This window comes from Vigna umbellata, chromosome 1 (genome assembly GCF_029865625.1).
Source record: "Vigna umbellata cultivar VRB3 chromosome 1, Vumbellata_1.0, whole genome shotgun sequence".
NCBI classification, from domain to species: domain Eukaryota; kingdom Viridiplantae; phylum Streptophyta; class Magnoliopsida; order Fabales; family Fabaceae; genus Vigna; species Vigna umbellata.
In genome coordinates, this window is record NC_142165.1 from 15,693,221 (window position 1) to 15,715,337 (window position 22,117).

General features: G+C 26.2%; 2 protein-coding genes across 2 annotated transcripts; one reads left to right on the plus strand and one right to left on the minus strand.

Annotated features, from left to right (window-relative positions):
- Positions 1 to 1,856: 1,856 nt before the first annotated feature.
- On the minus strand, positions 1,857 to 3,992 carry LOC124829651 (elongation factor 1-delta 1-like). Its single transcript, XM_088097509.1, has 8 exons — positions 3,842 to 3,992; positions 3,451 to 3,559; positions 3,250 to 3,366; positions 3,070 to 3,157; positions 2,843 to 2,969; positions 2,619 to 2,732; positions 2,230 to 2,391; positions 1,857 to 2,101 (listed from the first exon to the last, which is right to left on the minus strand). Coding segments are annotated over exons 2-8 (696 nt in total). The 5' UTR covers positions 3,537 to 3,559; positions 3,842 to 3,992; the 3' UTR covers positions 1,857 to 2,099.
- Positions 3,993 to 12,010: 8,018 nt separating this feature from the next.
- LOC124829652 (cytokinin riboside 5'-monophosphate phosphoribohydrolase LOG3-like) lies at positions 12,011 to 14,968 on the plus strand. The gene is made up of 7 exons (XM_088097514.1): positions 12,011 to 12,340; positions 13,074 to 13,171; positions 13,467 to 13,497; positions 13,583 to 13,682; positions 14,221 to 14,291; positions 14,507 to 14,650; positions 14,772 to 14,968. The coding sequence occupies exons 1-7, from the start codon at positions 12,212 to 12,214 to the stop codon at positions 14,835 to 14,837; spliced, it is 639 nt and encodes a 212-aa protein (XP_087953640.1). The 5' UTR covers positions 12,011 to 12,211; the 3' UTR covers positions 14,838 to 14,968.
- Positions 14,969 to 22,117: the final 7,149 nt, after the last annotated feature.

Below are 22,117 nucleotides of genomic sequence, written 5' to 3' on the forward strand. Positions count from 1 at the left end.
AATGGGTTTTCTGAGTGTTATTAATAATCTAAATCGTCTAATTTCAATATCAGATTAATTATTTCTTTTTCTTAAGTTTTCAATTAAGTTTGACTTGTTTTTAGAAACAGAGCAATGTAGTCTTTTTAATTTCAAATCGACGAAAACGACATAAAACTAATACTTTATATTCAAATTTAAAATTGTCTTTTTTTTTTTCATATTATGCTTGAATTCTTTTATGTTATGGTTGAATATTTTTTTCTGTTATGTTCAACAATCTGATGTTAAACTTTCAATTTTTTTTATTATTTAATTTATAAATTATGAAAATATTTATGATAAAAATAATTATATATGTATAATATATATGATAATATTAAGAAAAACTTAGAAAATAATTATTCAAATCATAGACACATTGTTTTCGGTGATATATTGTGTTGTAACTCAAATTTTTTAAATCAAAGATAAACTAGTATTGGTTAAAAAAAATTATTCTTTAAAATTTTAGTGTTGGCAAGGTTGAAAATTAGTTTTTTTTTTTTTGCAACCCTATTAAGTCAAGCATGTATTTAAGTCTAATTTGACTAAGATAACATATTACAACCATGTATCGAACACCTAGAATCACAATTCCCCTTAGAAGTTTTTTGTACAAATTTCAGAAAGTTGCCATGAAAACCATTAAACACTCCACATTGACTCTAATCTGTCATATTCGATTAAAGATTGACTTCATCTTCAAATACATCAAATTAATGTCAATTATTAATTATAAAGTAATCAGTTTCATGCAATCTATTATAAATAAATAACCTTGGGAAGTAAAAGAAATTTAAAAAGGTATCCAGAAATTGCTTCAACCATTTCTTGAGGTTTAGGCATAAAAGGATAAAATCACATATTGGAAAACAAAAACTACAACAACTCAGAAGGAGAAAATGTTAAAAATAGTTCACATTTCCAAGTTTTTAAGATTTGGAAAAATTGACTCCTTATTGGGATGTAGAAGAGTACGAACCTTCTCAACACATTGTCATCTGGTTTTTGAAAAAATATGAAAGAAAATATTTTCAAAATTTAAACCAAACATATTTTTAGTATTATTTAGATTTTTTTTTGCCAGTGCACTAATATTCATGAATCGAAAGAGATTTCTTACCATCTAGATGCTCTGTTTAACATTCGGAGAAGTGAATTTTCATTTAGTAATGTTAAATGTCCGACTCTAAATTCTGAGGCAAGACAGTGGAGATTTAGATAGGGAAAGTTCTAAGAATTAGAATGTTAAATGTTGAATGCGTTTCTGATCATATTTATATCTTCTTTCAGTGAGAATACAAAAAATGTACTTTCGAGTGAAGCATAGACAACATGGAAAGTAAACCACAAATCTTGCAACCATAAACCCTCGTATTCTACTTTAAGAACCTGCAGGAGTGCGCGAATTGCATTACTGATCTCTTATATCTTTTATTAATGTACCATCGAAGGTTATTTTTACCTGTAACGCATAATGAATCTTCATTTGTTCTGTGTTCATACATTACAATAGGATGTGACTTCCTAGGAAGCTGAGCTCCCCAAAGATAGATTTTAATGCTGACAAATCCTGTGGCTGAGTTACAGGAAAACCCTTTGACTACAGACATGGATAAACCAGCTAGTGAAACCAGATACACCTAACTCCTCAAAAGCACCTAATCCATATTGCTGGGTCTCAACTTAAGTTCAAAGCTAAAACTTGTGTTTAAACTAGGTATATTTGCTTCATTTCTCTATTTAAGAAGACTTAATTTATCAAAAGTTAATTTCTTCAAGGTAAAGGTTTGTGTTAAATTGCTCTCAACAGGTTTCTATTTCACACGATCCCATTGATATAAATTGTTATGCTCATCTTCTGCTTTTATCACATTAACTACAGAACTGAAGTTGTTCATCAGGATTACCTTTGAATCAAAGGCTTAAGAAACACAACAGAAATCAAAGGCTTAACAAAATCAGTAACAAACAGGATTCTAAAGACAAAAATTCTCACATGAGAGCATTCCTTAGACCATAGTTTCTAAATATCACTACTCCTCTAGTTGCCAATCTCGAAGTCCAACTATTGCCGATTCTGTAATAAAGGTTATGAAATAGCATTAGAACAAGCAGTAAAACCATAAACAGTATGCATCTTATCACGAAACACAAAAAACACTTGGTAATTACTAGAGAGAAAAAGGCCATCTAAAAAATACGTACAAATTTTATTGAAGGCTACAATGTCACAACTCTGGACATATTCACTGATGGGCTCAACTGTGAGATTTTCCTCAATAAGACTGTCAACAGAAACTAGGTCATCCACAATGGTAAGCATAATTTGCAGTTTCTTGATGCCGTACCCGACTGGAACAAGTTTGGCTAAGACGGAAAAAATTGATATCAGAATCACAAAAGAGAAGCACAAAGTACGACTTTTCTCTAAATCAAAGACTAGAGAACAACATATATAACATTTACAGACAAAAAATTGAATCTTATCATTCAACTATTTTAGCAAGTTGATCAAAATTAGTACAGTTCAAAAAGTGCAAAACATGTACAAATATCAATAACCACAGCCAAAGTATATACAAATAACGACGTACATGCACCCCAAAGCAACCCTTCCATGCTGACAGATCTCACTGCTTCCTCGAGCTTCTTCATGTCGGTTTCATCGTCCCATGGTTTCACATCCAACAGAACAGATGATTTCCCAGCTGGAAAATGGAATCAGCAAAAATTCAATGCCCACAAAAAGTGCTATAATCAGCGGAGGAAGCAGGATAAAGTTAAAAGATAAGAGGTAAATGACAAAACTGAAACTTACACTCTTTCTTTTTTCCAGATGCCTTCACTGCAGCTGCCCGTTCCTCAGCTGCCTTCTTTTCTTCTTCTGTCTCTTCACCAAACAAATCGACATCATCATCATCATCGTCATCCTCAGCTGCAGCAGCCTGAAAATCAACTTACACTCAGTCAAATGTCAATGAATAATTACAGTTAAGCCATTCGACGCACCACAGTTGAAATATCAATCACGAGAAAGATACTTGCCTTTGTATCAGCAGTTGGGGGAGTTGCAACAGGCTCGGCAACAAGAGATCCCTCAACAGTGACACCAGATCCCTCACCAGAAACACCACTGTGCACAAAAAATTGGCACACAAATACAATCAGATCCAGATCAAGTATTACACATATAATTGGCGTGCAAGTCAAGGGAAGAAAACTTACGAAATTCTCAACAAAGCATCAATGTGCTTGTACCACCTGGACACATTCACATACTCTGCTGATGGAGCAGTTGGCAAAGCTGCATAGACAGTGAGATCATCCTTTGAAGCTTGGTACCTAAACAACACATGAAATGAAACAATACATAAAAACAAAATTACCAAAAAAAAAATACAAAATGAAGATGGATAAAAGCCATACCCTGTGATGTAACTACGTGAGAGAAGGTACTCGTCAAGCTTCTTCAACCCAGAGGTAGAACTAAGGTCGTAGAATGTGACTGCCATGCTTGCTATGTATGTTAACTCTTCTGGAAAAATTGAGAAACACGAATTGCAACATCAGCAATTCGATTTTAACAAGGAAAACAAAAACAAAACAAGAAAAATCAAATCTTCCATTGAAATCCATTAATAGAATGTTCAACTGCGAAGTGAACTAAAAAGGCATTAAACCCCCAAAATTGTAATATGACAAAGAGAATATGGAAATTCAAAGAGAAAAGTGCTACAATTAGCATATGTTTTGGGAAAACAAATTCCATAGAAATTGTTACAAAGAGGTTTGGAGTGTAACTGTTGAGGTTTCTTACCTGTGGGAGCAAGGCAAAGTAATGCAGCACAAAGCAGAGAGGTTTGGAGTGTAAGAGAAAAATAATCTCTTTCTATTTGCTTGAAATTGAAACCCTAAACCCAATTCTGCAATAGGGATATGGGTCATCATCAAACTGGGCTATGTACCCCTTGAATGGCCTTTACTATTCTCACCTCTCTGGTGTTATTAAGTTTACTTATTACTTTTTATAACATTAGTTGTTCATTCAGGGAAAAAAGATTGCTTCACATTATTTGAACTATTTGACACTCATATATATAAACGTAAAATAGTTATAAAAAATATTTTTTTATATTTATAAAGTAAAAAATTATAAATCATAATAATAATAATACACCTAGCTTCCTCAAATACCTTTTTTTTGTCTACTTCTGTTGCACTCAACCCAAATTTTATTATTTTCTAACATATTTCTAATTCAATTCTACTCATAAGTTATTATTATTAGAGAAATACTTTACTATGACTAATTTTTTTTTTATTTTAGTTTAATTATCATCAAAAGTTTTGCTGCACTTTTAATGTGTCACAAGATTTATTCTTTATTTTTATTTTATTTTATTAACTATGTTTCAAATAGAATTTTCTCAAAAAATTATTCAATCTTTTACTTTAAAAATATATGTTTTCAAGGGATATTTTTGCTAACTTTTTTTTTCATAATTTAAAAAAACTATGTATGTCCAATGTCCTTTTAATGATATATTTTAAGATTTAGTTATTTCAAAGGAACTTGATTGAATTTAAGAGAGTTATATTGTTGCATTTTTGTATTATTGCATTTTTAAAATAGAAAGATTTAATGATATTTTTTATTGATCGGGGACCAAAAAAAAAAATATTGAATTAAAAAGGTAATGAAAGTTTTCTAAATTGACTCATGTACATTCCAATAATTACTCATACCCATATACTACGCTCGTATTCATGTACATTTATCATGTGATGACTTGAAATTGTAGTTCATGAAAATAATAATAATAAATTAATAGATTTAAAACAAAAAATAGTCTATTATTAAAAGTTTAAGTGAAATAAATGTTTTAAGTTGATGTAACTGATTGAATTATCACAAATATTGTGGGAAGTGGAAAACAACTTAACAACTTTTCTTCCTGCACCTACATTATAACTAATTGCACCCGATGCTAAGAGAAAAATTAAAATGGTGTCTCTTACTACAATATCTCATTGCTGTTATCATTACTGTTGTTGCACCGTCGTCATTCCAAAAGAAAATAATTCAAAACATATTTTATGCATTTTAGAGAGTTTATTTTGTAAATTTAGTTCTGGAAACTATTATATGTATTTTAAAAAATTGTTCTAAAAATTCTATTTAAAAGAATTGCTTTAAAAATCCTATTTCAAAATATCTGTTACATAAATATTTTTCTGAAAATTATGTTAGAGAATGTTTAGAAAAAAAAATTCAAAACATTTTAAAACAAATAATTTTGCAGTTACTTTGTAAATAATAATTTTAAAAATCATGGAGATGTATCTAGAAATTATGGAGGGTGCAGGAAGCAAAGGTCTTCAAAAGCCCATCTGCGAATCTGAAATTGATGTCCTTAAATATTTTGACATTGATGCTTTTACAAATAAATAAATTATATATATATATATATATATATATATATATATATATATATATATATATATATATGAGGTTTGCTAACGCGCACGCCTGTTTTTCAGTTGGTACATTTTAGCAATGTGTACCGGATTTTAGTAGACAAAAATATCTTATATATCATGAATTCTAAGTTTTAAGGTTAATGGTATTTTAATAATTTTCATTCTAAAAAAAAAAAAAACCCCGAAACCCTTACTCACCTCTCTCATTCCTCTCAATCCTTTCTCTTTCATCTCTCTCACTCCAACCTTTTCTCTGTCATCCCTACTGTAGTCCCAATTGAAAAAATTAGAAACACTTGCCTTTAAAGTTGAGTCATTGACATATTCACCTTGAGGCAAAGGTTCATTCAAGATCTCTTCAATTTCACCATTTTCACTAATTTCTCTAATTTCATCATCTGCATATGTTGAATCATCATCTCTAAAAAAAACCCTCTAGCCCAATTACCAATTCTTTCGGATGTCATTATGCTTGTGAAAATTAGATAAAATTAAATAAGACAAAAATTATAAAATAAAAACTCATTATAAAATCATTTTTTGTAAGAAATTGTTTAACAATAAGTATTTCTGATTTTTTTCCAGGTCAATTACCAATTCCTTTATGCTTGTGAAAATTGGATAAAATTAGATAAGACAAAAATTATAAGATCAAAACTCATTATAAAATCATTTTTTTGTAAGATTGTTTAACGGCAAGTGTTTCTGATTTTTTTCAATTGGGGCTACAGTAGGATGTTTCTGATTTTTTCAATTGGGGCTATAGTAGGGATGACAGAGAAAAGATTGGAGTGAGAAAGATGAAAGAGAAAAGGTTAACAGGATTAACAGGAATGAAAGAGGTGAGTAAGGGTTTCAGGGTTTCTTTTTTTTTTTTAGTTTTGAGAATGAAAATTATTAAAATACCCTTAACCTTAGAACTTAGAATCCATGGTATATAAGGATATTTTTGTCTATTAAAACCCGGTACACATTGCTAAAATGTACCAACTGAAAAACAGGCGTACAAACCCCTATATATATATAATAAAGAAGAAATTGCATTGATACTCCATAAGTTTAGAACAACCACGTCTTAAGAGGTTGATGTTAATATTTTGTTAAAGAGTTAAAGTAGATTAGTGTAATGCATAGGGAGTTAAGAAGCTCTATATATTGGCATTGTTCTTTAAGAAAACAATGACGAAAAATAATCCAAAATCTAAAACCTTTTATTTGCCCTAATAAACCAAATGATTATTTTAATAAGGCTATAGTATGATTAATTAATTAAAACGAAAAAGCATAAAGATAACATGTATGTTTCCCAAAAAAAATGCATATCCCATCATGGATTCCAAATATCTGGATATGCAAGATTAAAGTGCTGCTTTATTTTCAATCATGAATTCTTATTTTTTAAAAGGATCACTATCCCATCACTTCGAGCCATGCTAATTCAAACCATCCAATATGTGGTTCATAAGTTTACATATATTTAACCAATCATAACAACAAGGAAGAGAGTAATATGATACATTTGACACATTCAAAAAATATATATATAAATCATTTTATATGTTGACAATATAAAAGAGTTTCAATCTTTCACATATATATTAAAAAATTATTTTAAATTTTTTTATATATTATAAAATCATTTTATATGTTGACAATATAAAAGAGTTTCAATATCACTAAATTATTTTAAAAAAATGTTTTTTTTATATATTATAAATCAATTTTAATAGTTAATTTATAATTTTTATCTTATCTTCATCTCACATGAGTATATAGTGTGAGAATAAAGACTACTTAACCGTGACACAAATGATTCACTTTAATATTATATTTAACAAGTAGAATTTAAATCTAATTTAATTTCATTAAATCGATTTTATAAAATAAATTTTGTTTAACTTATATAGTATAATTTATTATCATTTTTAATCTATGTATACGATTTCGAACTCACATAAATACATATTATTAGAAATTAAATTTTAGATTTGATTTAATTAAAACTAACTTATAATTTTAGATTTACATTTATCTCTATATTATAAATTGATTTTATGATATATATATATATATATATATATATATATATATATATATATATATATATATATATATATAATATTTCTTATACTTAAATTTTAAATATAAGATGTATAATTTTTGTTTTTACAAAAAAACTTTTGTATTTTTTTCTTTTTTTTTCCAATCGTTTATGTCTCAACTATCTTGAACTATCATTATTTTTTTTTACCATGACATGAAATTCTAAATTAGTGTTTTCTTATGGCCTACTCAAATCATTCACTAATCAAGATATATATTAAAATCACTATACTAATAATATATAGTTTCATGAAATTGATTTTTGCAACATGATTCTTGGCTCTTCCAAAAACATGTCACCCATCATAGGGTCTTCTTTATTTTATGCATATATTTATATTCCTACTTACCACTTAAAAGAATGGTGTATTAGTAATATGCCAAGTGGCTCTTTCCTCAGCCACAGCCATTGGAGTAGATATATAGTTGATAGGACGTAACCAACTCAAGAAAAGCCATTCTAGAAAATAATTAATTATAAAATCAAACTTTATTTTTTATCCTTTTATAATCCTATTTAATGCATCTCATTACCCAATTTTAATTGTATTTTATCATCACGTATTAATTTAGTTTGTGAATATTTCATCAAATTGTTAAATATTTTCAATCGCCTATTAACATATAAGAAATTTGAAAAAAAAAACATAATTTTGATCATATTTCCTTTTTTTTAATTTTTTTTAATTTTTTTTACATGTTAACATGTTTAATATCGGGAACATATATTAAAATAAAAAAACAACGATGAAAAAATTTACACAAAAACAACTTAGTAAAATTTTCAAAATGATGATAGTTTGTTGTGATAGAATGCATGGTTATTCTTAAATATAATTGCATAAAATAAAACCTATAATATATAAAATGAGAAAGACTTCAATATAGCTTTGTTTCTTCTCCTACCTTCTAAAGGATATATATAATTAAACACGAAAAACTTCAACCCTAATTATCTAATTCGTTATGTGAAACCACGTTATCAACCTTGTTAATTAAATAAACCTTGGTCAGTCAAATACACCTAATTGAAGTACTCTTTCATGGTGAAAACCCCTATTAATTAAAAAAACTATAACTTCAATGTTCAAACCGACTCTATTGTACAGTCAATAGTCTTCCTTGAATTAAATATATGTAATTAAATAATGAAGGATTAGGAAGGGATGTGTATGAGGTTTTGTGTTTTATAAATTGCCTTTTGGAAACACCACCCTTTCTAATTATGATTAAGAAACAAAACTTGATAGTTTCAATAAAACAGAATATAAAAAATTCCTGTTATTTCATATATTATCATATATATATATATATATATATATATATATATATATATATATATATATATATATATATATATCAAATAATGTGATATATATCAAATAATGTGACATTATTTTTTATAACATCATGTTAATTATTTGTACAAAATATGCAACAATGGCTCACAAATTTTAGTGGATCGTGTTTAACTGATCCCTCCTTTCAACTACATGTTGTTTATTCAAAATTATTCAAACTTAAGATCGTACTTTCATTTAATTTAATAATATTTCATAAATATTTCCAAATAATTCAGATGTCGTTTTAAATTACTGTGTTCTTTTTATCAAATTTTGATGAAAAAAATTCTATTCTTTTTAAATAAAGCTAAATAATATTAACTATTTTTTTTAATTAGCATAAAAGGTTAGATAATTTTATTTATAACTCAATATCTATCCCACACTAAAATTAAACTCCAAAAAAGATCATACACTGATCATTTACAAGAACATGAAACATATTCAGAATAATATATCATTTTGTTACATCAAACATATTCAGAAACACGAATTCACAAGTGGGTTGGTAGTTTTTCAAATAATAGAAACACAGAAAAGAAAAGAAAATAGATGATAGAAACATAAAGAAGCATGAGGCAACCACCACCTACCTGAATTTGATAAGATTGTGGAGAAAGCTCTGAATTGGATAAGTCTGAAATTAAAGCGTGGAAGATTCATTCATTCTTATTGCCATAATAGGTAGAGCACTCAGAAAACTCCAATATATTTTTCTATATTATTTCTTTCAATTTAGAATACTAATTAATTCATTAGGGTTGATATAATATGGATGATTTGAGTATAGTTTGTATCATATTAATTTAAGTTTAAAATCATGAAGATATATATATATATATATATATATATATATATATATATATATATATATATATATATATATATATATATATGGATTTGCTAACGCGCATACGCCTGTTTTAGATGAGACAAAAATTATAAGATCAAAACTTATTATAAAATAATTTTTTTTGTAAGATTGTTTAACGGCAAGTGCTTCTGATTTTTTCAATTAGGGCTACAGTAGGGTGTTTCTGATTTTTTCAATTGGGACTACAGTAGGGATGACAGAGAAAAGATTGGAGTGAGAAAGACGAAAGAGAAAGGGTTGAGAGAAATGAGAGAGGTGAGTAAGGGTTTGGGAGGTTTCTTTTTATTTTTTTTTAGTTTTGAGAATGAAAATTATTAAAATACCCTTAACATTTTAGAATCCATGATATATAAGGATATTTTTGTCTACTAAAACCCGCTACACATTGCTAAAATGTACCAAGTGAAAAACAACGCGTTAGCAAACCCATATATATATATATATATATATATATATATATATATATATATATATATATATATATATATATATATATATATATATATATGAAAGTTTGTGTTTTTGGAGTAAATATTTAATAAAATCAAAGCAAGCAATAAAAAAAACCAAATAAAGAATTGAGAAGCTTAACCTTTTGGTGTTTGTGTGTGGGACAGGGATTCCATGATTGTTTTGGTTGCACCAATTATTTCTCACGTGGCATTATGAATTTGGAAAGTGGAATTTATCATGGGTGCATTTTATTAACATATATATGCTTTTCTTGGAAATAATTATGGGATTCATCTTTAATTAAAGTTGATAGTCAAATTAAATCTTTTCAAAATTGGTGATAAGTATTATATAGTTAATAAAATGAGGTTGATTATAATGATAACAAATTATTGGCTCCCCTTTATGCATCGCATCATATATAAGGTATATATAAAAATATTATATTGGAAATTGAAGCTTATCACGATCGAGTGATAGTCAAATAAATTTCTTTCTAAATAATGAATGATGAGTGTTTTAAAATTAATAAATATTGTTAATATCCCATTATTTATTATTAGAAAGTCTTAACTAATTTTTATTAAAAATACTATTTTTTTTAAAAGAGGACATATCTAAACAAATAGTTAAAGAAATTCCTTCCGTTACTTAAAACAATCAATGCAATTTATTTTTTTGAGTAAGTCTTTTTCACAAAAGTATTAATTTATTATACCTGTATATTTGAGGAATTTGTATAATGTGTTGAATAAAACTATTACAAAGGAGTTTTTTATTTTTATTAGTGATGCTTCTCAAAGTTAATTAATTAAATGTGATTCTCGTTTTTACAAGTTTTGAAGCACATAATTACTTAATTTTTTATGGTATTTAAAATCGTCGACTAAAAAGATCAAATTAAAAACAAGATGAAATTGTGAGTTTTTTTTTTTATATATATAAAAGACATAAAAAGATTCAATATGAATGAGTAAATTTATATGAAAAATTAGTTAGGATGTAACTTTCAATCTCTGGTTAAAATTTTTCACCTATTGTATACTTTATGTTTGACTTACCACTAAATTAAATAATCGCCTCTAATATCATAGTAAGGATTTTTTTAGAAAAAACACTAAAATATTTTATATCAATGAGTCGTGAACAAAAACTTATATAAAAAATCATGACACTATTTTTAACTCAAAATGTTAAACAATAAATTTATAATAATTTTATTTATATACTAATTATTTCTCTCATTTTTACATATAATATGTAACTTTTAACTCATCTTAAATTTTTAATACAAATTACAAACACAAATTATATATGTAAAAACAACCATCTTTATTATAAGTTGATTTTGTAAAAGTAAGTTAAACTTAATTAAGATCTAGTTAATAAAATTGCTATCAAACCATAACATAAAGTTATATAATTTCATATTTTTAGTATACTAAGTACTATAAAAGTCATCTAAGTAACTTTTACTTAATAGATAATATAAAAACTCACATTAGCTGCACATGAACATTCTTTGGGAGAAGACAAATGGAATGTTTTGAATTTAAAAGAGGAAAAAATAAATTATGGGAATATCCAAATGAAGAATAAGTGAGTATTGGAGATAATAATGATGTAAGATATGATGCATTGCAGACATTGATATATGTGATATTATGGCGTGGGAAGGAAGATGGATCTCATTCCTCTCACATTATTTATTTAAGAGAACAATTCTCAATTCTCAATTCTCAATTCACACCACTTTTCTATATTATTGTTATTATTATCTTATTAGATTGCTTCCTTCTTCACTTCTTCTATCTCTTCTCCAAGTTAGCATAAGATATAACAAAAACAAAAAAACAAACACCTTTGCATCATCCATATTCATTCAATCACATCATTGAAGGCAAAATCAAATTATTGAGTTTTCGTGTTATATATGGAAATTGAAGAACAAGGCCTAATAAAGATGAAGTCAAGGTTCTCACGTATCTGTGTCTTCTGTGGCACCAGCCCTGGCAAGAACCCTAGCTACCAACTCGCTGCAGTCCAACTCGGCAAACAACTTGTAAGTCATCATAATGTCACAACACAACTCTTTCTTATTCTCTTCTACTCTATCATTAACTTTTTCGAACAAAACCATGTTGTTTTTTCCAAAATTAAACCATGTTTGTACATAATCACAAACACAACGTTCTCTCCACTCTTAAATTCCCTGTGGTATTAAATGAAAATACAACCCTTCAATTCTGTTACGAATGAGTCCTTGTTTGTAACTTTTACAAGTTAACTTTTTTGTAATAATGTAAATGATATTATTTGGGTTTATGAGGTTGAAGTTAAGTTTTTTCTTTTCATAAAGAGTTTTATCTTGTCTTTAATCTTCTTTCTACCGTTCGATCGAGTTGGGTGCTACTTAAAGAAAACACTTTGATACTAAAATCCGTTTTTGTCTGATGCTTTTACAATAAATATATAGTAAAAGTAACTCATTATCTAAATATCAAACATGTATTTATAGATTTTGGAATGAATTTCTGATTAGTGTGAGTCTAATTACTGCCCAAACAATAATAATTTGATTTAAAATTAATATAATTATTCTTGTTACTAATTTCATTTGTAATCTGACTATCTTTCAATGAAATCAAAAAGATTGTTGATCGCTTAGTCCATCAGTGACCGGGAGCCATAGATACCATAATCTTGTAACAAAAGATAATTGAATTAGGGTTAATGGTTGTTAAATTGATGTGATGGTGAGAGATTAAGAAATGAGATTGAATGAATGCATGCAGGTGGAGAAGAACATCGACTTGGTTTATGGAGGAGGGAGCATTGGGTTGATGGGGCTAATCTCACAAGTGGTGTTTGATGGTGGACGCCACGTGTTAGGGTAATTCTTCATATCTCTGTCTCTCCCTTTCTTTCTTTTTCATCTAGGAAAATGTTATTTGGACAACAAAAGTTTGACACAATTTTGACAACGGCGACGTGGCAGCTGTGCATTGGCTCAGTGAATTGAAAACAAACCAGAAAAAACCCAAAATACCCCTCATCCCGGTTCACTGAGCCAATGCACAGCTGCCACGTCGCCGTTGTCAAAATTGTGTCAAATTTTTGTTGTCCAAATAACATTTTCCTTTCATCTATCACCTAATAATTAATTTCACCATCTTCAACAATTGCAGGGTCATTCCCACAACTCTAATGCCGCGAGAGGTATTTTATTTTTTTAATAAATAATTTATCATTAATTTATAATTAGTGAGTAAATTAAATTAGAAACTATAACCAAATTGAATAGATAACTGGAGAAACAGTAGGAGAAGTTAGAGCAGTATCAGGGATGCATCAACGCAAAGCAGAAATGGCTCGACAAGCTGATGCATTCATTGCTCTCCCAGGTTTGTTCTCTTCTTTTCGAACTAATTAAAAATACAAATTATTTTTATTATGTAATAGAACCTAAAACAATTCATGATGTAACATCTTCATTATAATAAATAATAATAAATAATAAATGGATCTGTATATATGTATATCCTTTCAATCAACAACGCAAAAAGTTCCTGTTGCTGCATATGACAGAGAACTCTCCCCTAAGTTATGAAAAAGACTTTTCCTATTATAATTGAAGTTATGATTTGTGAACTTTAATTAAAAAATCATTTTAATTAAAAAAAGGACCAAATATATATATATATATATTTTGTTGTCCGTGTTCCTCGCAGAGAAAATAATTTCTCAAGATATCTTTATCAGTAACGGATCATAACTGTCAACTGTATGCTGCAAATTAATGAGATTCCTGCAGCCCTTATGATGGTTCTATTCATGCATTATTGCATTTGCATAGTTATTTATAGGTAATAGCAACACTGTTTAATTAAGGTAGAAAAAGTGATTAATTATTGGAATATATATATTTTTTAATAATTTTAGGTGGATATGGCACTCTGGAAGAACTGCTTGAAGTTATCACTTGGGCTCAACTAGGAATCCACGATAAACCCGTGAGACATCCAAAACCTAATCACTTAACTTTTTAATTAATTATTAGTATTTAAGGAAGTGGTGGAAATTCGTTAGTGGAATGAAGTTTTTAATTTTAAATATAAATTAAAAATAAATAAAAATATATTTAAGTGGTTATAATCACATATTATAAAGAAAAAGAAAAAGAAATGTGTGTAAAAGAATTAATGAATAAGGGAAAAAATGGTGGCAGGTGGGGCTGTTGAACGTGGATGGCTACTACAACTCGTTGCTGTCATTCATGGACAATGCTGTAGACGAAGGATTCATTACACCAGCTGCCCGTGACATTATTGTCTCTGCCCAAACTGCCCAAGACCTCATGTCGAAGCTTGAGGTTGTACATAACATTGCCATGAAAATTCTCGTTTTTTATTTTTCCATTTTCTTAAAGTAATAAAAAATTTAATTGTTTTCCTTTTTTTCTTGTGAATTTTTTTATTTGATAAATTTTCCAGGAATATGTGCCGAAGCACAGTGGTGTGGCACCGAAGCTGAGTTGGGAGATGGACCAACAGTTATAAAGAGATAACATTGCAGAATGAGATGAAATGAATCTTCATATTTTCTCTTTAGAAAATATCTTTCTCGATACATTTTGTATTTTCTTAATTACCAACAAATTATGATCAATACAAGAAAATTTCCGTCATTATAGATATTGTGCATATATAGTAAAACTCGCTCCAGTGTTATGAGTCTTCAAATTTCATTGAAATTAAATATCTAAATTTATCATAAACGCAACACTTGATTAAATGTATAAAATAATTATTATTAAAAATTTAAAAGGATGAGTATATTTTTAATTAATGAATTATTATTTAAATCTTAGTAGAAATTGTGTTGAAGATGGAGAGGGTGACTCTTGAAAAGATATGTCTTTATACAAATAAGGACGCGTGGAAAATAATTGTTGAAACTTATCTCTATATAAAATGTGAATTTTAAAGGAGAAAAAAAATGAAATATGAATTTTAAAGGAGAAAAAAATGAGAGCAAATAAAATTTCTAATAAATAGAAAACTTATAACTAATAAAACAGCGTGATTTTGTCTAGATAAAAACATTCATAAATTTTATTTATTTTAGTTAAATACATTAGAAGAAGTTGTAATTCAAATTTATTAAATAAAACACTTTGATTGCATATTTAAAATATAAATACCTAATGTGTCTTTATATAAGAGATTTGTTGATACAATAATAATGAAATTTAAGTTCAATTTATATAAAATATTAATATCATTTTTATATTAAGGCAATAAATTTATGGGTTTTATGTATTTATTTTATATAGTGTTTAATTTTGTCAAAATGTGAGATTTAGATTTTCAAAAATACTTTATTAAGTTATTTTTTAGTTTAAATTAATTATATTTTTAGTTTCTATAAACTATAACACAATTTAATTTTCATTTATATTTCAAACTTTTTAATCATGTTAGGTTCTTTACTTAAAAATAATGTGGATACAGTCTTTCTAATAAAAAAAAACATTAACACTTTTTTAAGTGACAAACAACAAAGTTATACATATTTATAAAACACTAACACTGTATTTGCCTTTTCTTTTTAAGGTTATTGAGATGGAAGACTGCATGTATACATTTATTAAGAATTGGAATCTAACAAAATTAAAATTTGAAATGGAGATAAAATCTAAAATTATGTTATATAGTATTTTCGTTTATGGGTCGAAATTAGGTTTTTTCACACTAATGATCTTCAAACTCAAAGTTTAGGTCAAAATTTAGTCTTCAAACTTCTCTTCGCCATTTGGTTAGGTCGGGTGCTACATGTAATAATCACTTTGATGTTAAAATTAGTGTTTGTCTGAATACTCTTGCAATAAATGCATAGTGAAAAATCACAAACTACCACGATATCAAATCTGTATTTATAGATTTTGGGATAAATTTTTGATTAGTGTCAACCTAAGTACGACCCAATTCAATAATGACCAAGATTAGAATTAACATGATTATTTTTATTACTAATATTGTTTGTAGTTCGACTTTCCGATCGTTCGAAAGTTTTGCAATGGATTAAGGGTGTTAACTCCTCAGTCACGAGCAATCCCACTATACATAATTTATAAATCATAATTAATCTTTTCAGTTTTTTGATTTTCTTTCTCTCAGTTGTGTTTGATGTTTTAGTATAACTTGTTCTTGAAATAATGATTTTTCTTTTCTTTAATAAAATAATTGTTATTCTTTAAAAGAAACATATTATATTGTTTGTGCAAAACTAGATGGTATAGTTTATAATTCTTTCTCTTAGACCTAACACTGTAATATTATTTAGTGGATTGGTTGTTGACTTTGGCATAACACTATTTTTGCAATTATAAACCTTTATTTTCTCCCATTAATTATAATAATCTGCAAGGATTAGTGATGGGTGGTTGTTGTTGTTGCTGCAGTAAGCTTTCAATTAAAAGATTGATATAGAAAGGCTACGATGGTGACTCATCGAAATGAAGAAAAAATTGAATACTGGATAAAATTAATAGACATTGTTAGAATTATCTTACAATTATTTTAAGCCACTTCCATCATCACATCTTTCTTTCTTTTTCATCTTTTATTTCAAATATTCAAATACAAAGTGATATAATACATTTTTTTATCATTCCAATAAACTTTTCAATTTTTTTGATTGATACCAATTCAGTTTGGATTTGGATTCTTTAATGATTTTTTTTTATGTTGTCCTGTCTTATTACTAATTTAAATATTTTAAAACATGTGTAATTTTTTGAAATATATCAAAATCAATATATTCTGAAGATAATAAAAAAAATAACACTTCAAATCCAATTGAGAATTTAGACTCACTTAATTCACAAGAAAAAGAGAAAAAAAAAACATTTTTATTATTGAATAGTAAAATTAAATATTTGTATCCAATAAGAAGGTATATAAAAGTATAAACATAGTTCTTCCAATAAACAAATTATAACTATATTATTTATAAACAATAATCTAACTCACTAGTAGACACCCATTTCATTATAAGATCATTGTTTATATATTTTTATTAGAAAATATGATATAAAGTGAGATTTCATTTATCTAAATTTCAGATAACCTATTTCTATCCTTTTATATGATTTTAAAATGTTTAAAATTAATTTTTATTTTTTTCATAACTCCGATATAATATAATTTAATTAAAAACATAGTAAGAACGTATTTAACATAGTTTGGTATTATGCTAAAGGGTGAATCTTAAGCTTAATTAAATCTTATAAAATCAACTTATAAAATGAAATTTATCTTTACTTATATATTATAAATTGACTTTATTTATAGTCAATTAACTTTCAACATTTCTATTCAATATAAATAAATAAATTAAATTTAAATTTTGAATAAAAGACTTAAATGCTAAATTATTTGTATGGGGGAATATGTTCTTAATACTTATTTGGGTTGTTGAGATTGTGATTGAGCTTTTAATAATATAGTTTTTAATTAGCAAACTAATTTACTTATTTACATGCAATAAAGTCAATGAATAAATGGTTATGAATTTTGTCCCATATGCATTTTTTTCCATGAAAATTAATTTTAAGGAGAGTAATAATTGAAGAAAACATGTGATGGTGACTTTATTCAATGGACAAATGAAGAAGATGGCAAGTGTCAAAAACAAAAAGGAAAGGACAAAGTTAATGTGTTAAAACTTTAGTAGGGTTAGGAGAATTTTGATTCTGAATATAATTTTGTTTTTACTTTTACAATACTAAGACTCTTTTTCCACATCCATAAAATCAAAAGTACTATTTAAGAATGATAGCAATCTTTATCTAGTTTTAAGGTTAAATTAAACTTTTTAAAATTTATTTTTTAATATAGTATTTGAATGATATTAAAGTCTATTTTAATATTTGTTATGTCTGTTATTCTATTCTGTCTCAATGTCTAAGAATACATTAAAGATTTCACATCAATGAGAGATAAAAATCTATAATTTATTAATTATACACCAACTGTTATGCTTGTTGTTTAAACATGACAAAAAGAAAATAAATATAATTATAAAATATAAAAATCGAATATGTAATTAGTCATCTTTAAGAAACATGTCAATATCTCCATCCAACTCATAAATTGAGAGAAGAAATAAGAAAAAAAAAATTGAATTTATCATATAAAACTTAGTCTATATAATTTCTTTATAAACTAATAAGAAAAATATATATATATATATATACTCTAGTTTTAGTTTTTTCTTTCCTCCACAAAATATTTAGGTAGGAGTTTATCTATTCATATTCTGATTTTATGTTCTTGTATTATTACACAGATGAATTACAAAATGTGTTATTTTCGATGTATCATGTTTTTCAAAGTCGCAGCCATTCGTTTGGTTTATTCGATTTTGACATGGCAATTTAATTTAGATGAATTAACAAACTTAATAACGTAAACACACTTTACAAATATTGTTAATCACTTTTAGAAGGTAATTTTATCAAGTAATTATCTAAATAGTATATCTTTAATGGGAGGAAAAACTCCGTTAAAAGTAATGAAGATTAATTATTAATTAGAAGCGGGGTGTTGTTGATCTATGAAATCTATTTTTTTTTATGATGAGGATTTCTTCAAATGTTATTAGGGTAGTTTAATGATTGTAAAATTTGAATTATCAGTCAAAGTGTTTCGAAGAACATAAAATGTTTTCATAATCAAAATACTTAATTAGATTTAGTATATGATCAATTCTAATAGGTTATTGTATATGTTTTCAAACTGATAACAGAATAATCGATTAGAATAAAATGTTAGAAGTCACATATCGACTAGAGATAAAGTCAAATTATAATATATAAGTGGGGTGTAAACCTCACTATATAAGTCGGTTTTAAAGATTTGAGTTAAGCTTAAAACATCCTAACGAGATCTATGTGGACGTTTTCTTCCACTCGTTGTCGGACCACTATCAAATCACTCATTAATTTGAGTTAAGCTTAAAATCACTTTCTAATATAAAATATAATCAAATTATATTAAGTTAGGAAAAATTTATTCATATACGCAAATAATCAATTAGGTTTTGAAATAATAAACTAATTTAAATAAAACTAGCTAGCGATAATCTCTTGCACGCCTAATCAATTAAATGAAGGATTTCAAGTATTTTCTTAACTTTTCATAATACAAATAATGGTTTAATGTCTCAATAGGTCCCTATTTTTGTTCAGAATTTGAAATAGGTCCCCTTATTTTTTGGCGTCTCAATTGGGTCCTTATTTTTGTTAATTTGATGCAAATAAATTCTTTCCGTCAATTTCATCAAACGGCGTTAATGAATGTGTGACGTGGCCTTACACGTGTCAATACTGTCCTCAGGCCACGTCACACATTCATTAACGCCGTTTGATAAAATTGACGGAAATAATTTATTTGCATCAAATTAACAAAAATAAGGACCCAATTGAGACGCCAAAAAATAAAGGGACCTATTTCAAATTCTGAACAAAAATAGGGAGACATTAAACCTACAAATAATTGATTAAATTAAGTGAATAATCCATTACTATCTAATTGAATTATTTTCAGGATTTTTTAAATTTTATTTTATTGATATTGTTAAAGCTTGATGATGTAATTGTAGCAATTGGTCCACATTCCACAAAAAAGTTTGTCTAAAAGTAACCATTGTGTGGCCTTTTCCTTGTGTACATATGTGTTAATGGATTTTGATTTAATTTCCACCCTTAGTTTCACATCAATCTAAAAATGTGTAGACATCAAAATATAGAAATAAGAATAATATATATATTTTATTTTTTACTCACATGTGGCAATAGACTTTGATTTCAATTTCCCCTCTTAGTTTCACATCAATCCAAAAGTGTGTAAACATCGAAAAAAACAAATAAGAATAAAACTTTTTCCCTACACGTGCAATTTTAGTCACTGAATACTTATTCTAGTCATGATTATATAAATACTTATCAAACAATTTTGAGCATATAATAAAAATTGTAACATGATATTTTCTATTTTTACATTTTGTGAATAGATCATATCAACGACTAAACACTGAGTTAGATCCTCGAAATAAATAAAATTAGAGATTTATCGACAAATTTTATCTAATATTTAATCATTATTTTTATTAAATTTAGGAATATTTTTCTTGTATATTATTTATATAATTACTTATTTGTAAACCTAATAAATGATATATTGATTTGATAAATTATAAATTAAATTATAATAACGATTTGTTTTTATGTATATATTTTGAAGAATAAATCAATTTTATTATAATTTTTATTTTGTTTTATCTTAAATTTAATGTGTTTAAATTTTTTATTATGTTAAATAGTGTGTATATTTACCTTTAATCTTTATTTTGAAATTGTAAAATAAATTAATAGAAACAATCCTAGTAGTAAAAAACAAACTAAAACGTAAAAAAAGTAAAATCAAACTTAAACAATAAAAAATATATTTTAGACAAATACCCACTTTATATATTATCTGTATGTATTCCTTATTTATAAACGTAAGGAATCATATATTAATTTGATAAAGAATCATATATTAATTTTATAAGTTATAAATCAAACTATATAAAAGCCTCACATTACATTAAAAAAAACTTAAATATAATAAATTTATAAATCTTTTATTTTAATGATACTAATTATATGAATCATATGAGACTCTAACTTCATATATGAATGTTTCACATTTATAATAAAAAGTTACTAAACATTCTAATTTAAGTATTTTAAAACAAATGATTTGAATATTTTCATCTTGAATTTAAAGAAATATTACAATAATGATAATACAACAATACTTTTATATATGATATTTCTTTAACTGTACAACTATTTAAAGAGAGGAGGAAAATCTTCGTATTTAATTTTATACTAGATTAAGTATGTATATTTCTACTAGTGGAAATACCTACTATATTTGTCTCCTCACATTTTTTATTTTTTTGGGCAGAGATGTGAAATTTGATATTTTTAGTTTAGTTTTAAATTCCTTTAATGTAGTTTAGTTTTATTCTTTGTAAAAGAACATTTTTTAGCTTTTGCCATTAAGTTTAATTAATTGAGTTTACTGTATTGGTTAACAGAATAAGAAATATTAATTAAGATAAAAATAATTATAAATAATTAGATTATTTATATATGTGTAATGAATTTATTAATTTATTTATGTGATGTATTTTCATATAATTATTTCAATCTTTAATATGTTATAAAAATAAAACTTCATTACTTTTAATAATGTTTATACTTTTGATTTCAATAATTTACTTTTAACAATATATTCTCCTAGCAAACTTAAACACTAACCATGCAATATGAGTATGGTAAAGGGATCAGAGTAACTTGTCATATTTAATACAACTTTAGGAAATTGTTAAATTTTTTCTTTATATTTGGACGAAAAATTTCAATAATTTTAAAAAATTAAAATACATATTGTTACTTACATAAAAATGAATTTTTATACAAACTGCGCTATTTTAAAAAAATATGATTTAAAAGAGAGAGAACGATTAAACAATATTCTAAGTAATAATATTAAGTAACATTATTTTTTGGGCAATATTAAGTAACATACTAGACTTACACACTTTTAATATTTACCATAAACGTAGCAAATTTTGTGTGAAGTGTTTAAAAGTAGGTGATATTGTAGGACTGCAAAAACTAAGATTAATAACATTTTTAAGCAATGAAGAATATGCTATTTTAGAGAAATAATAAACATAAATATAGAAGGTTTGATATTATTCAATTTCAGTAAAGGCCTTT